Below are 17,853 nucleotides of genomic sequence, written 5' to 3'. Positions count from 1 at the left end.
CATTTGCAGCCATCCTGGAGCTTCAGGATCCACAGCAGGTGTAAACAGAGCTGTGATGTTCTTACCTTTGGCCTACATATAAATAGCTCTGTGTCCTGTGTCCTGGGGCGGCTATGGAAGCTCAAAACGCACCAGAGGGGATTAATGTGGTCAGAAAGCGACACGTGTTCCCCACAACAAATTATAGCTGACATTGTGTGAGATAGCTCTCCGCTTGGTGGGATAGCACTGAGACGGCACTGTCCATCTGAAAGGTTGTTAATCGCAGAGAGAGAAAAACTAAGACAGCAAGACAGCAGATGTCATAATCTTTTGTTTATTCTTAGTATTCCTTTAGACATGAAATAAAGATATTGTCTTTACAAAACATCTGTGTGAAGTGTTGTGCAAAAAGGGAGTACAGAGAGAGAGAGGGAGACCATGTGGGACATCACACCACAACCAGGCCAGGAGCAGGAATTAGAGAGGATCAGAGCAGAGACAACTCACATAGTGCAAGGAGTACCAGTGGTCTTAAAAGTGGTGGGGTTTTCTCTAATCAGAGGTGTGTATGAAACCACAATCCCTCTGGCACCAATTAGCTGTAATAACTCTTCCTTCCACTCACCGTCTGCCTCTCTCACACTCATACTCGCTCTAAGTGGCTTTCTATTGCAATCACTGACAGCACACAGTAGTGGCGTTGTGTGGAAATGCAGTTTTAGCCACCTCTCGTTAACCGCTTACAACAACATAACCCAAAGCATTGCCCACACAAAGCTTTGTCATTCATCTGCTGCTATCATGAACTCACTCACAAACTCCAAACTAACCCACAGACACTGTTAATGGAAACACGCTTTACTTGTATGCTGCCTACAATTAAATCGGACTCTTTTCATCTCTTTTAGAGCCCAACCAACAAAAGACTTTAAAGACCGGAAGCAATACTTGGTGATTTAAAAATGCTTTTTTCTTTCAGACACATCAAACATAAACAGATTTCTGCAAAATTTGTCATGTGTGGTTATTTCTAATTTGACAATGCAGTTTAAAAATAAATATATATTTTTGTCTTGAGTCGGATCAGCTTTTTTAGCGTTCCAAATGTTGACCCTTGAATCTGCAATCTACCACAAGGCTACCAGATGCTGTGGTTGCAAAAAGGCATCAGGTCCTATAGAAGTCTATAGGAAAACAGCTTTCTGGGTTGACCTCTGTAAACACTTTCCTGCTGATTTTATGACTCAGTCACAGATTTTGAGTAATATTGAAGAAAAATCTTTCTGGTGATATATCGGTCAGGCTCTAATCACTTTGATCACACACATTTCTTCCACATTAACACATCTTAGGTTAGCCGGTAATTTTTGCTTTGTTCATTCAGGTGTGCAAACTGCATATTCTGGATCAGTGAACATCCTCCTCACTAAAAAGGTGCCATTAGGATGTGGCTAACGACAGAGCACAGGCCAACTATCGAATATACATTTTAGGCACTAAAACAAAGACAAAGAGTCACTTGAATATCTCAAAGTTACAATACGTTTTTACAATATTCTTGTGGCTTCCATCACATTCACACTCATGATTTAAACACTGCACTTTTTGTTTTTTTCTCTTCACACTGCAAGACGACTGAAGCAGGCACATGGATACTTTACTCACAACAAATGGAGAAGCACACATAAGAGTTTCCTTTCTGTACAAACTCCTTGTGCATAGATTCAGCACACACTCGCTCATAAATCACACGCGCACTTATAGATACGTGCATCATAGGCATACGGACTTTAAAACGCACACAACGATGGCGACATTAAAAACACCACTCCTGTATTCGCGCACACTGACACAACGTCTGGACGATAGAAGCGGAACGTGTCGTGGGCATGCTGCAGTCAATGCTGTAAATGACACTGGTTAAACATCATTAATACGTAAATAGTGTGAGAGATACGGTGTGCTGACAGCAGCGGATAATAATTGATCTAAAATGGGCTAATACAGTCTCAATGGGAATTTACAATATTTGGTAGTTGATTTAGTTCAATACATTAGTGAATATTAGTATATATAGTATGTGTGTGTATATTTATATATATATTTTATATATTAGATTTAAGTTTGTAGAGAAATTTAAATGATTTTCTTTTTTTAATATTAAGTATGACACATTAAAAACATTCAGCCTCATGGTGGGGAGGGGTTACACTTGCATACACATGCAGTATTTACAAGGCTGGAGTCCATGTTTGTGTTTTACATGTGTGTGTCTGTATCTGTGTGTATTTATATGAAGAGCTTTGTTAGTACTGCCAAATAGCGTTGTGGTTCCACCACACAGATCCAGGCTGGAGAGCAGGCGTATACGTCTTTGTACACGTTACATTAAAAGACCTTTGTCCATGTGTAATACATCTGACTTATTGACGCTGTTAACCCATCTAATGCTGAGGCACCGTGAGTTTATTTTTGTATTTTTGCATTTTGTATTTTTTGTAATTTTAGTTTATTTATTCTGTTGCTCTTGGTATCAAATCTGACATCTAAATCGAGCTCATTTTATGGCTTTTTCAGATGCTGACAAAACACCTCATATTCATTTACTCATAAGAAAACTCTTTTAGTAAGGAAAGCTATAAAGAAAGGCCAGCTGACTGTATATGGACCTGCTTTTAGTTTCCCTACATTCCTCTGACCATTTGATTGAACTTTGATGACTGAATTTGATCCAACATGCTTTTTGATGGTTTCAGTACATCAAACAGTGACAGTCACTGCTTTGCCACCGGTCAGTTAAAACATGAAGTAGAGACGTGCACATTAAAATGACCCTTCACACCTCCTCTTTACCATAAGTACCAAAAGAGTTTCATCTGAAATTGCATTGACTGGACATCCTGAAAACCAGGTCAGCTCTACACAGACAGTGTAATTGATGAAGGCTTCATACTGCTGGTTTTTGAAGCCAGTGAGGCATAAATATTTTGTTTCTGCCAAGATTTACAGCATTTATGTAAGCAGTCAAAAATGAAAGCAAGCAAATGAAAGCAGAATGAGGGAGAGGAAGAAAGGGGTGTGAGGATAAAGAAAGGAAGGAGAAGTGAAAGACCTCCACTGAGGCTAAAATCCCCTCTACATATTACATGATTATCTCCGAATTAGTCTCGCAGTTTTTATTTGTGATGATATTGGGTGAAATACAAAAAATGCTAAGGAATTTTTTTTCAAAAGTCCCTGGATCCAGATTTGGATGACATTCAATAACTGATCATTTCTAAGACGGACCAAGCCCAGCTCTTTTAAAATTGTCACATGAGTCCGCTAATACCTTTTGTAAATTAATCAATCAGCCAAATCAGTCATACAGCCTCCTTGGTGGTCGTAGTAACAAAAAAAGACGAGAGAACAAAGGCAAAGAAAAAACCAAGGTGGTGATAACAGCAGAGGAAAGAATGAAGAAACAAAGAGAATTATGCTCTAACTATGTGAACTTACCACGCACTTTGATTTTATATTTCATACTGCAGGCACAGGGTGGTCCCTTTAAGCTGCTGGAAGTTTTAGCTGGCGTGAGTTTCCCATTAAATTGTAAGAGTGCTGGGATTTTTATGGAGCTACGGGGAAATCCAGATCAAAGACAATAAAGTGGATGATCCGGACTTGAGGGATCAGCCCGCAAAACACAATTTAATCGTCTGAAATTTCCACTGGGAGTGTGAATCTCAATCTCAAAGACTAGAAATAATGTGGTTAGTATTTTTAGTATAAGTATGCGTGCGTGTGTGGTTAATGTGATAATGCACTGCGGATTTTTCTAGAAGACTGGCACAAGTGAATGAAATCCACAACTGAGCTATGTATAAAACTTCACCAGCAGTGTGATCTGAGGGGGTTTTTAGTTCATTTTGATGATATCAGTGCCATCACATATTTTAGGAGGCTTAAGATGACACCAGCTGAAAGATTTTATCATCCATGTGCTGTTCACGTGCTGTTAGAGGAACAAGCGTCAAAATGAGAAATGATGGTTAGTTAGGGTCAAATAAGCTGTTGTAGTGAGCTGTTTCAATGAAATGTCGCAAACCTTTTAGGATACTTTAGAAAAAGACCTCATGTGGAGTAAACATTTTAGTTGTAAACTCTGCAAAGGATTGAAATTGCAGTTTGGCAGTTTAACTTTAAAAATGAACAGAAAAACAAGGCTGCGAGGCGTGTACAACTAAAATGTTTAACAATCAAAAGCCACGTTTGTTATGTGAAGTGTTTCTGAGCCACAAAGTCTCAAAGGTTTAAGTGTTAGTTATAGATAAGTGAGATTATCAAGGTAATACTGTGTTCAGGCATTAGACATGTTAAATCGAGGTCCTCGCCCCAGCTGCAGTGGTTTCCTCATCATTTGGTAAGGGGTGTTCGATTGTCTACAGTAGTGGTGAGCGGTGGAGAAGATCTGTGGGGCTTCCTGTGTTTTTGAAGGGGTACTTCTCAGGTGGTAGTAGTTGAATCCTCAGCTACGGTGCCATCTTTGCCCGCCTCCAATATGGCACCACTAGCTTTCAGCTCCACTTCAGGGGTTTTAGGAGTGACTGCTTTTGGAGCTGAGCCTTTGATAATATCAGCGTGATCCGGGCTCAGTTTGGAATCCGGTCCAGGCTCGGGCGTGCCGTTGGTAATAGGTTCTGGTGTGGTTGGCTTGGGGTGCTCAGGGGTGGGAGTTAGGGCACTCTTACTCTCAGGGGTTGGAGTGGTGGCTTTTTTATCAGCCTGGGGTTCTGGGCTCAGGGCTGGACTAGGTTTAACATCTGCTCCTTTGGGCACATCCAACTTTTCCTCCACAGGTTTATCAGGAGTTTTCTTGGTCTCAGGAGCTGGGGTCACTTTAGTTTCAGGTACAGGACTGGGCTTAATTTCGACAGCTGGTGGAGCACTTGGCTTGGATTCGGCAGCAGGCGGAGGACTTGGTTTGGTTTCAGGAGCAATAGAGATGCTTACAGCCTCAGAGTCAGGGATTTGATCAGGGGCCTCAGTGTCAGTGTCCAGGGGGAGCGCAGTGTTAAAGCCAACGCCGGAGTCACTGGTCTCTAGATTACCAACTCCGACTTCTTTAGAGGAAACCTCGAGACCCTGAGGGTAGGAAGATAAGGTCAAGCAAGTTTGTGTCTATTAACAACAAATTGATTCAAAGTTGCATTAGATATAAAAAGGGGATATAAAAAGGCACATATACAAAAGATTTAAAACCACAAAATAAACTAGAAGATAATAATAAGCTAAAATCGAATAAAATAGGAGAGTACATGTCACAGCGAAGCTACAGTGCAATGCAAGGTTTTAACAAATGTAACTTAAGGTAAGGTGTAAAACGCAGTGGCAAAGAAATGTTTTCAGCCTTGATTTAAAAGAACTGAGAGTTTGGGCAGACCTCAGGTTTTCTGGGAGATGGTTCGAGAGACATGAAAACGGCAAAGCTCAAAGATGCTTTGACACGTTTGGCTGTTTGTTTGCTTGACCTATCCCAAAAGACCTGAGGAGTCAGAACGGCTCATAACACAGCAGCAGATCAGAAAAGTATTTTGGCCCTGAATCATTCAAGCCTTTGTAAATCATAGTGATAGTATAAAATCCATTCTTCGTCAGATAGGAAGCCACTGCAAAAATCTGAGACCTGGACTGACGTGATCCGCTTTCTCGATCTTAGTGGGGACTCTAGCAGTAGCGTTCTGAATAAGCTGCGACTCTCTGTAAATGCTTAGAACAGCATAAGAGTTGAGACATCATTAGAAACCTCAGTGACTCAGTTTTAAGTGGGAAATAACACATTTCCTTACTTTAATATCCACCTCAGTGCTCTGTGACTTCTCCGTGTTGTCAGCCTGGGAATGCTTGGATTCCTCGCTCATTTTGGTGATATTCTTGACCACCTTTGAAGACGTACACAGAGCAGAACTTGTCATTATATCCGAGCACACTCTATCCTTATGCTCTTCATCACATTGTCAGTGGTGTATTTTTTTCTCCAACCTGTCTGAAGGCCTCTCCTTCCTCCTCTTTTCCAGCGTTCTGGGCAATCTTCTCCAGGGCAGCAGCCCTCTTGGCCCTTTTCTTCACTTTGATCAGACAGGACAGCAGGCAGACCAGCAGAAGGAAAGCTAGCAGGCCCAACAGGGCTATGATGGCCACATACAGTGTCTCCAGCTTATAGGCTACAAGGACACACAGCAGAAAAGAGGAGATATTAATATTTCAACTGACTTCTCGTTGAGGTGTTGCAATTCTATTACTTGCATACAGAAGACAAATTCCAGACGTTTTCAGCCCTCATTACTTCATAGGTACAGGAGACAGCCACATGACATTTTAAGGGCTGAATTGCACATTTAATTTTAAAAAGCTTAAATGGCTTAAATTCACACCTAAATTCACAATCTACGCAAAAATGAGCAAAAATGTATTGCCTATGGTGTAGAGCAGACTTATCATTCTCCGATAATTCACTGGAGAAAAGTTTTAAAAGATTATATTTTGGGTAAACTTTAAAGGGTCATAACATCACGTGGAAGAGGTGGCTGGTCAAAACAGCTAATTTCTACATATTTTTACTTTTATTAAACACTTGTAAAATTAAGATCACATCCACGGTTAACCATTTATGCTCCCTTTCACACCTACGGTCAACCTAGAATTACCAACTTACATAACAGTCATCCAAAGACAGTCTTCACAGTCTTCTAATTTAAAGTCATGTTAGAAATGTTATCACTGAGAGCTTAAAAATGCAGGAAAATAAGGTGAATCAAAAATCACCAAATTTGAATTTACAAATTTTGAACTTGAATTTTGAAGCTAACATTTTGCATGACTTTAAACAAATCAGCTTCCTTTGTAGGGTTCAGCTAGGGGGATTTTTTCAGATCCAGTGCATTTTAGATGGAATGACCCTTTACCAGCATACACAGCAATACAACCCAGCCTATTAGCGTTTGCCCCACTCCTTGCTTACGTTTCATTTCCAAGTGGACAGTAGACACAGTGAAATTCTGTAGGTCCTTAATCGTGAACAGGCCTTCATCTTTATCATTGACGTCATCCAAAATGACCAGTGAGCCCTCCAGAGACAGACGGTTCTCCAAACCCAGCTCTGTTTGGGCCTAGAGTGAAAAAACAAACATTTTCACACTTGGCATCAAATACAGAAATCCTGATTAGAGCAATAAACATTAAACATGAACGACTGATGAGAAATGGAATACAAACCTATCCATACTGACTGATACAAGGATTTAGCTCTTAAGTAACATAAACAACACACACAGTCTGTTAGAAGCATTTATCAGCTATAAAACAGCCTGACCTTCAGCACAGGCACTTAGAAAAGCTGCAATTATTCAGCAGGTTACAAATAATGAGAAGAAGAATATGGGTAAATGTCCTAAACAACAAGAGGCACACATAATTACAATAGCAGTTATAACATTTGCTTTTACAATATATTTGAAAAATCAATGCTTTTTTATGCTCCTGTACATAATAATATGTATATATTTTTTATATTATACACCACAATATAGGGTATAATTTGTAAATGTCAGGTAGTGTTTAGATACAATACCTGTGGATAAAAAATAATCAGCCGCACCTTTTAATCTTTGAATTCAGGTGTATAAAATCAAGGACTGACTCATGCAGTCTGCCTTTACATATAGAGTGAATATAAATCCCATTAATCATGTTGTATTAATACCTATGTATTAGCTCAATTTTAATTATTAAAGTTAAAGCCAACCTGTTAACATTATTAAATATAAAGTGGATGTTTCCTGCTCCATATTTTTTTTCTGGGATTAGTTGTTTTGTATGAATCTTAGATCAAAATAATCCTTATTTATCTGATACTAATAGGGCAGCCACTTAGACCCCCCCCCCCCCTTGTGTGGTTGGGTTTGCTGTGTTTCTGAGATGATAAAAAGAAATTCCCTTTCACTGAAATTATACAAAGCCAAGATTTTTTTAAAGGCCTTAAATTGAAAGATTATACATGCTGACCTTATTATTTAAAACTTAAGCCATGTTTAAAATCAGGATCCACATTTGTAACAGTATATGGCAGAAAACAAGGAACAGAAATGACAAAAATGAAAGAGTCATAGCTGGACTATAGTGGGGAAAAAAGGCTCTAATTACAGGTGTAAATTCTCCTTTGTCCAGCAGCAGGCGCAGTGTGGAGTCACTCTTGGGGCTGTAGTAGAGGTACACCAAGGAGCTGTTGAGTATCAGGTTGATCTTCAGTTTGTTACCGCGTTGCAGTTTCACAAACTCTTTGTGCTCTGAGACACAAAGAGGCAGAAAAGAAGGAGGGACATTTGATAAATAAATCACAAGTCTGTTTACAGCTCCATGGATCATCTGAAATGCATCAGCCTGCAGGAGCCCATTAATGTTTCCGTCTTTAAAAAGCCATTATGGCAGCATAAAAACTAGAAGGGGGGGGGGGGGGGGGTGTTGGGCATCCTGGTAGAAGCTCATTTAAAACAAGCCAAGTGTATGAGAAGAACATAGACGTGAGGTGTCTTTATATGTGCTCTCACCTTTGACATTGAGACAGACTTTCCGTTCAATACCACCTTTGTTATCTCTGACAGTGTAGCTACCCTCGTCTGCATCTGTAACACCGCTGAGGGTGACATAAGATTCACTGAGGCTGACACGGCCCTGATAGCGCTCCAGTGATGTCCCTGCAGCAGTCAGCACCACCAAACCTGGTCTGCAGGAGGGAAAGTCAAAGAGGAGGAGCTTTTTCTCAACCTTTCCTGTTACCTCTGTCTCACTGAATGTACATCAATGTTGCAAAATGTCATTACATATTCTCTTGGGTTAAAATATCACCTACTTAGATGTCTCCCGGGCCTCTGTAGCTCTGGATCTGTATTCAAGGGTGATGGGACGATTCACCCCCGACAAATGAATACTGAATTTGTCTCCATATTTGACCATCTGCTCAACGGTGCAATCTAGAAGATAAAAGCGGAGATAAACATTTGATTAAGAGGAAGCAAGTGGACAGAAAACTGCCTGAAATTTTCACAGAGATGAGCACAGACAGAGTGACAGTTTATTTGAGAAGGGAGTAAGAAAAGGATAGGAAGGCTGATGTGACAGATGCTGCAAAAACAAGACAAAGGATCCAAAAATATCAGAGTTAAAGGAATGAAGGGGTAGCAATACAAACCAAACAGAGGCAAAGACAGTAAAGACGAGATAACAACAGGACACCATCAGGCGGGGAAGAAGAGCGGAGTGGGTCGGTGGTAAAAGAGCTGCATAATTACTGCATGGCAGCTCCAGCTTGCTCTCACACTCTACACACAAACACACACACACACCTCTTCATCACTTGACTTCACATTTACTCTCTCCATATGGTACACAGCGCTGCGCTACGGTCGCTTTTATCAATATTGGGTTTGAGCCCACCACTCCTCCTCCCAGCCCAAAATGGCTCCTTCACATTTGTGTGCGAGTCTAATTTCTACAGAGTCAACATTGCTGCAACTTGTAATTTTCACAGGACAAACGGGATGTGCTAACAGTAGGTTTATTAAGCTGCTGACATTATTATTGAAAGCACAAGTAGTAGCAACAGCAAGACATACCTAGTATCAAAAATATCTGTATTAAAGATATTTAGTGGGGATAAGAAGGCGTGTCTGTTTGTGTTTTGGAAATATTACCAAATCGTCTAATCGTCTTTGACGATGTTCAGATGCTGTTTTAGAGCTCTAGTAAAAACATGTAGTAATTGTTTCTGCATGACTTTATCGGTCTCTCACATCATCGTGGAGGAATTTGGCCCACTATTCTTTACAGTGTTGCTTCAGATCATTGAGGTTTGTTGGCATTCATTTATGCACAGCTCTCTTAAGGTCCCACCGCAGTATTTTAATAACATTGAGGTCAGGACATTGACCGGACCATTGCAACAGCTTGATTCTTTCCTTTTTCAGCCATTCTGTTGTAGATTTGCAGCTGTGCTTGGGATCATCGACCTGTTGCTTGACCCAAGCTTCACCTCAGCTTTAGCTATCAAACAGACTGACTTTAGAGAACTTTGGTATACAGAGGAGTTCATGGTCAGCTCAATAACTGCAAGGTGCTGAGGTCCTCTACCAGCAAAATAAACCCAAATCATCATCCCTCCACCACCGTGCTTGAAAGTTGGCACGAGGTGTGTTTTGATTAGATGCCACTGCGAACCTAAGCCATGCTGCCGTGTTCTTTGTAGAGATAAAAGGCTTTCCCCTGGCAACCCTTCCAAACAAGCCATACTTGTACTTCATGAAGTTTAACATTTAACATGTTAACTAACTGAGGCCTGTACACTCTAAGATGTAGCCCTTGGGTTTTTTGGAGTGTCTCTGACCTTGGAGTGAACTTGTTGGAGCTTGCTCTCTTGAGAAAATTGGCAAGTGTCTTGACTTTTTCCCACTTGTGAATAATCTTTCTCACTAATAAACTTCATAATGCTTGTCTGATGTCTTTCCTTCATGGCAGTGTGTTAAACACCTGGATGCTGCAGACGTAGAAGCGTTCACACTTACTGATGATCAGTTAATCAAGTGCATTTGATTAGTAGCACCTGGGTGTTACTCACCGTCTTAATTCCTAATCAAGTATCAATTATGTTATTATATCAATTATGACAATCAATTGTGTGGTTATTACTGTATTTGTAAAAATACAGTAAAAAACAGTATTTAATTTAGGTGTTATTTTGTGGGTTTCTAGGAATTTGAGTCATTCAGAAGATTTTAAATAAAAATTCCACTTGTACATGTGCAAGTGTAGGAAGTCATTTAAGATTGTGCTTCTTTACTTATGTATGTTACCATGTTTAATGTGTGTCTTGTTATTCTGTACCTCGGACTGTAAGCGACATGCGTTTGACATCGTCTGGCTTCTCTAGATTCTTCACGGTGTACACGCCCTCATCTCCCTCACCCACAGCCTCTATAAGGAGGTGGGTGTTGCTGCGGTCGAGTTTAGGGCGACTGTGGACCACTTTGCCTTCCCTCATCAGGTGCACATCCTTTGACCGAGGAGCAGACTTGTTATGAAACGTGACCTCCACATTTTTGGAGCGTAGTAGGATGTGGAAATCCTCTCCGTGGAATAAGGTGTAAGATTCCTCATCAGCTGGTTTTTATGGTGGATAAAGCAAAGAAACAAACAAACATTAGACTAAAGCTCACAACATATATATGACAAATCAAAAAGTATCTCTCAGACACACACGTTTTACCTTTTGAGGGGGTGGAAAGAGCTGCAAACAAAGACAAAAGAGCATTAGAGTTAAACTGATATGAGTAATATTTTACAACCTTTTCATCAGTTAAACTTAAACACAATTTTATAATTCCTCTTATAGCATAAAATTTACTAATATAACATCTAATTGCATGGCTGTCAAAAACAAAACATGTTGACAATGGCCTTACCCGTGGTGACCAGAAGGCTAAGCACGATCACTCTGAATGTCCCCATGATAGTCGATTCTTTAGCGTCTGGAAAGAAAAGGGAAGATTAATTATACTCAGATTAAATCACAATAAAAGCCAAAGGTATTTATTTTCCTTCATACTTTAACACAGTTTATATTTAAGTAGGAAAATTACTTGGATATTATGAAAACCCATTAAGTTCAGTGTCTCAAACAGGAAACATCTAAAACCAGAAAATCAACAGGACAATGAAAATTTACAGCAATGCTCAGTAGATATTGATGGTCTGGCTTTCATGCCGACACATCAGAAGCAACGCATCAGGGGGCTGCAGCAAAAATAACCATCCTGTGGTGTTTGAAAGCCCAGGAGGACCAGGAGGAAACACCTGCAGTGACCACAGCTTGACAGTGCAGCGTTTAGTAGCACACTAGCTATATACTTTTAAAAGATCATGATAAATTGAAATGTGTACATCTTTGACCTCATAATATATGTATGAATTTGTTTAATTATTTATGTAAAAGAACATCTTTTGAACCTCTAGGCAATATCTCTGAGGCTGAAAGTGCCTCTCCTCTCTTTTATCTTATTCTGTACAGGTAAAGACTTAAATTAGAAAAGATCTAACCGTCCAAAAAAACACTGTCTGCGAAGAGACTGTATGCAGGGAATTTTGGAGTCCCTGTATATTCAATTTATCCTTCATTTTCTTGGTTTAATTACAGGTTTTACACAAAATTAGTGCTTGCAATGCAACTTTTGTCGACAAAATAGGATATAATAGCGCACAGTTCTGTGCAAAAGTCTTGAGGCACCCTTTTTTTCAGATCTCAATCTTCCAAAGTTTTTTCAGTGGTTTTAGTTAGGCTACTTAACACTATCCTATGACTCAATCCAAGGATAAAAAGGCACCTAACTCAAGGGATTAACCTGTGTTGTGTCTCGACATTACAATGTAATAAAGGTAACTTAATCTATAAAACAGCTTATTGTAGCATGACAATAATCCCAAACTCACTGCCAATGCACTAAAAGTATACCTGGGTAGATATCAGTCATGGATTGGCCTCCCCAGAGCCTGGACCTCAACCTTACTGAAGCAATGTGGGGTCGCTGTGACAGAAAACAGAACAAAAGCATCCAAAGAAGAGCTTTTAATGTCCTTCAATAAGTCTGGAGAACCCTTCCTGAAGACTACTTAAAGAAATTATAAGAAAGCTTGCCTAAGAGAGTTCAGGCTGTATTGGACACTAAATTTCACTTTCAAGCCTTTTACAATTCTACTGAAGTACTAAATGACAATTTATGTTTCAATAAATTATTGCCCTTTTTTCGTATTTTTGAAGCAAACCATAGAGCACTGAGGGGTTGTTCGAGATTTCTGCACAGTACTGTACATAAGCTTTAAAGTGTAAAGTGTGTTGTGTTAGTCCCCGAAGGGAAATTACTCCTCTGCATTTAACCCATTCACCCAGTGAAGCAGTGGGCAGCCACCAGTGCAGCGCCCGGGGAGCAGTGTGTAGGGGCGGTACCTTGCTCAGGGGTACCTCAGGGTAGCCGTTCAGTGGGGTCGAACCCCCGACCTTCCGATCATGGGGCAGACACTCTACCTACTGAGCTATCCCTGCCCCCTAAATCAGGGTTTTAGGTTTATGTTTTAAAGCTTTTCTTAAAGGTCTAACCTGAAGACATTTATTTCTCAGAGAGGCTCTTTCTTGTTAGGAATATGTAAATATTTATGAGGCCCAGATGTCTTTGGGTCAGTTTCAAGAGCTGCTCATTAACAACATGCCCGAATGTTTGAATTTGACCACAGTATAAAGGTGATCTGGGTAACAGTTCGGCTGGTTTTCCCAAAGGAATTTTAAAAAAAAACCCCAAGTTCTCTGTTGTGGAAGAATTCAGCTGAAACACTGAAGGGATTATTGTGATGTGAACTGCCTTCTGCTACACAGAGGCAGCACATCAAGAGAGTTTGTGCGAAAGAGATTTTTGCTGCAGTTTCATTTACAAAGCCCAGGAGGGGCCTGGGAGGGAACACCTGCAGTGCTCACAGTCACACTTAGCAGCAGATAATAAACATGCAGTAAAGATTAAAGTGTCGCTTTGTAACACGGCAGACGTCACAAGACATCCAGTTCCTGCTGGAAGTGATGAAGCATGCAGCCATCTTCACACAGTCTATAAGGCTGATCGTGTATTTCCGGTATGCCGGCCATCTAACTGGCTTTGGAAAATATATTTCTTCAAAGCCTAATACTAAAAACACTCTCGTTGTTCCTTATTATTTAATTACAGTAATTAGCTTTTCACAGTGTATTAATCTGACAACCAGAACTGCTGTTACCCAGAAGGCCTCATGCAACCCTCTGCAGTGTGTCTGCCACATTCTCACACAGCACTCTGGGCAGAAAGCCTAAAAGCCCACTGATTTTATTGTATCTGAAATAAAATATGGAACAGAGCTGCGTCACACAGAACACTGTCTCATGGCAAATGAATAAGTGGCATCCATTCATCACTAAAACTCAAATTACACTGTAATTGTATAACAACAGTCCCCATCTTTGTTTCTTCACGTTTTTCTTCTTCTCGGGGCTTGAACCCTTTGTTTGAAGCTGCTGCATCATGCACTGACTGTGACATCTAACTCAAAGAAACCAGACTGACCCTTGAAGAAGTCGGCATTTAATTAATCCAGCAATCTGAGACGTAGGATTGGTTGGCTGTGAAGAGAACGAAAGGGGAACCGTTTGTCCATCTGTTTGCCCCAGCAGTTGGTCTCAGGGAGTCGCAACAGACAATCTGGTGTTTCTGTGCAGGATATGTGAACCAAAAAAAATCAAAAATCTTGTTGGGTTTTTTTTAGCGTTTGAAGCGAAACATGAGAAGACGAGGCCTGCTTCACTGAGCATGAACATGCATGCACATGACAACACGGGCATTAAGCTATAATATAATCTTATTTATACACTGCCCTGTGGGATGCCAACATAGGCACAGACTAACATGCCATCTGCCACCCTTGCCTGACTTTCTCTCTCCTTTCCCCAAGCTTCATTCAGTCTTCGTTCCACCTCACTGGCCTCTCCGCTCCGTCTCTTTCTGTTTGTTCTTCTGTTTTCTCACTTCTGTCACCATTTTCGCATCTACAGATATTACCTTCTACCACCGTGACCTTGTTCAACTCACCCTGTCCTCTTCAGCTGCCTTCTTTAACTTTCTGTGCTTGTGTTTGACAGCTTGGTATCATTTCTCAGTGTCCCTCCGCTACATTTTGTGTTCTCAGTATGACTTTTCTCAACCCGAATCCCATGCCTCCTGTCTCAGGGCAGCTGTTTCATTTGCCACTTTCTCTGAATTTTCTCTGGCTCTCTCTCACTCTCTCTCTTATCGCGTCTCTTTTATCCTCTCCTCCTCCTTATCTTATATAATCCAAGCCAATGCATCCCACTCTGAAATCAAAGCCCGTGCCTGTTCCTTCAAACGCCAAACTCCCTGCTTACGGGAGACACAGTCAGATCTTTGTCCATGGCCTTTAAAGAGGCGGAAATGCCTTCAGTGACTGCAAATGTGGGGCAACTACAAAGCAAACTCTGTCTTTAACCCCCATCGTTTCTCCTTCATTTTCACTTAACTCGTTTTCTTTGCACGGTGAACACGGGGTCACGTCCCCCTTGTGCTGAGTAGGCAAGCTAGAAGTGAGCTCAAGCACGTTTACACAGAAGTACGTACTGCACCCTGCCTTCACAGAGCTTGGCATGTATAAATCATGAGGCATCAAAAACGAAAGAAAGAAAGAACGAAAGAAAGAAAGAAAGAAAGAATGAAAGAAAGAAAGAAAGAAAAAAGTATTGTTGCATCAAGAGACACATGTGGGAGTGGATGAAAATGGTGCATTTGATTGCATCATACGTCAAATGGGCTTGGGGGTTTCCCCTTCACCGAAAGAAAGAATATGAAACATCACTGCAGCTCTCCTCTTGTTGAAAAAGAAACAAAACAAATTCAAAGATCTCGTCCAAGCGAAACCAGGGAGTATCATTTTTGAAGTTTATCTAGTAGAGGACGCCTGTAGCAGCTGACAACCTATTTTCTTACAAAGCTCGCTGCAGTGAACTAAAGGATGAGACAGGTTTCCACCATATTGCTTGCACCTGTCAGATTCATTAAAATCAATGGACATGAGGGAGGAGCAGGGAGGTGGAGGAGGGGGGAGCTGGTGGACCTATGTGCAGCATTGACAAACATGGTGGGAGAGGTGATGAAAGAAAAGATGTGAGATGTATTCATGGTTATGATGAAATAATTGTGCAGTGATAGAAAAAAATGACTGTTTGGATGTGTTGGATCTTGATGCTGTGCAGCAATGGCCACAGTTTACGAGCAGGACTGCAGGCAGAGGCAAGGCAGAGACACCCTGTAGGCCAAGGCTTCCTCTCAGAAATGAAGCTATAAACCAAGCTTTGAAGTCTTAACAGAACATTTACCCAACAGATCACACAACTAGTAACGTAAGACACTAAAATAAATATAATATCTATATAATTTCCCTATAATGATTAAATCAATCAAGTATGTATTTGTGTTAAACCAGCTTAGATGAGCCTGCATGTTGTTAAAAATGAACATTTCCCATCCACAATTTACATTTTTGATATTTTTGAGAATTTTAATTGAAACAAGATGAGTAAAAAATAAATAAATATATTGAAAACAATACATATCCACAAAGCCCGAGCTCCACGCCGGGACCGTTTAACAGGTAACATATTTTCACACCTCTCCTCGTTCCCAGTAAAGCGTGCAGTTGGTGATAAACCCCGCAGCTCGGAGTCTTATCAGCCACCTCAGAGCCGGGACAGCGCATCAGGCAAAAAACTGCAGAATTTAACCCGTCACGCACCGGCCACGTTTAAGGCACACATCCGTACATGTATGTGAAGAAAAACGGCGCTCTGCAGCGCACCTACCTTTGAGTGGCCGGCTGGAGCTGCGGTGCATTCACGGAGCTGACTGTCGGGATGCTTTCAGAGGTGAAAATCTGTGCGGACGTCGCCTGATTTCTCCCTCGTCGTCTCCCTCCCTTGCAACCTCGCCCCCCTCAAGAGCAGCACTTCACGACTCGGGCTCAACATTTGGAAGATGTTCAGAATATGTCGGGCTCTGCTCCCTCTCGGAGCCACTCGACTCGTGTCGGGAAACACCGGACACCCTTCGTCCGCGAGATACCTATGGTCATCTGACAGCTAGGGGGGGTATTTAACGAGGTACCAGCCAGGTGATACACGAGGATACTGTTGGAGCACATGCCTGTACATATACTGATCCACTTTAATGTCATTATTAATGTTTTCTCTGCATTTAGTAAGCTTTTTTTTTTTTTTTTTTTTTAAATATGGTTTTACTTTCTTATATATAGTTGATATGTTTCTTAATTTTTTAATAAGCTATATCCTAATTTGACACGTTTTTACCTTATTAAGGTATTTGTTGGTTCACTGAAATTTATTGTATTGAGGTGCACAGATAAATAGATAAGCTTTGGTATTTTATGATTTTTTTAAGAATGTTTACCTACTTCATCTACCTACTGTTTTTATCACATATTTTTTATACAAACACATAAAATTGTCCATCATTTCCTCAAACTATTGCTTTGTTTGTTTGCTTTTTTGGCAAGATGCCAGAAAAAGGAGAGCAACTTCTGCCATTTGGGGTCACCACAATAGATCCTCCATCTCCATCTCACCGTATCCCAGGTATCCTCTTCTTCCACACCAAACCTCGCCATGTTCTCCTTACATCCACCCATCTTCTCGGTGGTCTTCCTCTTATATTCCTGCCTGTTGGCAGCTCCATCTTTAAAATCCTTTACCCACTTCACCTTTCCACCTCTCTCCGTTTCATGTTCACATTTTGCTTCTACTGATTTCTGTACCTCTTCTTTCTGCAGCATACCTCTGCTTTGCCGGGCTTTCCTCCACATCATCTCTCTGTAGTTAAAACCCTTCCATTCATCACCCTTGTTCTTTAAAGTCAGTGTCAGTACACATCTCCATTCCTCAGACATCCTCTCACTCTCCAAGGACGTGTCAAAAATATGGTCAAAAAGTTGACTGCCCTCTCTCCTTAACATCTCCACACCTCCACAGGTGGACCAACCCCCTTTCCACTCTTCATAGCTGCCCTCACGTCCTCCTCACTAATCCTCTGCTCCTCCCAATTAATCTACCCCCTTCTTCATTTATGAGGTCCTCAGTAGTCTAAAATGACAATCAAATCTACTAAAAAACAAAAAGGTTTAACTTGAAAGTCAATTTCTGGATTTAGAAACTTCAGTCTGTGAAATGTTAAACTCAGCTCAGTGTGG

At 40.8% G+C, this 17,853-nt stretch overlaps 1 protein-coding gene across 2 annotated transcripts; it reads right to left on the bottom strand.

Annotated features, from left to right (window-relative positions):
- Window positions 1-300: 300 nt before the first annotated feature.
- Window positions 301-16,689, bottom strand: si:dkeyp-77h1.4 (uncharacterized). Of its 2 annotated transcripts, XM_025911512.1 has the most exons (12): window positions 16,454-16,689; window positions 12,521-12,593; window positions 11,475-11,540; window positions 11,279-11,299; window positions 10,897-11,172; window positions 8,870-8,990; window positions 8,568-8,743; window positions 8,164-8,306; window positions 6,983-7,130; window positions 6,004-6,185; window positions 5,811-5,903; window positions 301-5,106 (listed from the first exon to the last, which is right to left on the bottom strand). In XM_025911512.1, the coding sequence occupies exons 2-12, from the start codon at window positions 12,537-12,539 to the stop codon at window positions 4,468-4,470; spliced, it is 1,884 nt and encodes a 627-aa protein (XP_025767297.1). In that variant the 5' UTR covers window positions 12,540-12,593; window positions 16,454-16,689; the 3' UTR covers window positions 301-4,467. The 2 variants fall into 2 exon arrangements, with proteins under 2 accessions (XP_025767297.1, XP_005455561.1); XM_005455504.3 differs by lacking the exon at window positions 12,521-12,593 and having other exon boundaries at window positions 16,454-16,642.
- Window positions 16,690-17,853: the final 1,164 nt, after the last annotated feature.

Source organism: Oreochromis niloticus, linkage group LG11, assembly GCF_001858045.2.
Source record: "Oreochromis niloticus isolate F11D_XX linkage group LG11, O_niloticus_UMD_NMBU, whole genome shotgun sequence".
Lineage (NCBI taxonomy): Eukaryota > Metazoa > Chordata > Actinopteri > Cichliformes > Cichlidae > Oreochromis > Oreochromis niloticus.
The sequence above is the reverse complement of the archived record's forward strand: the minus strand, read 5'-3'. Positions and strand labels throughout refer to the sequence as shown.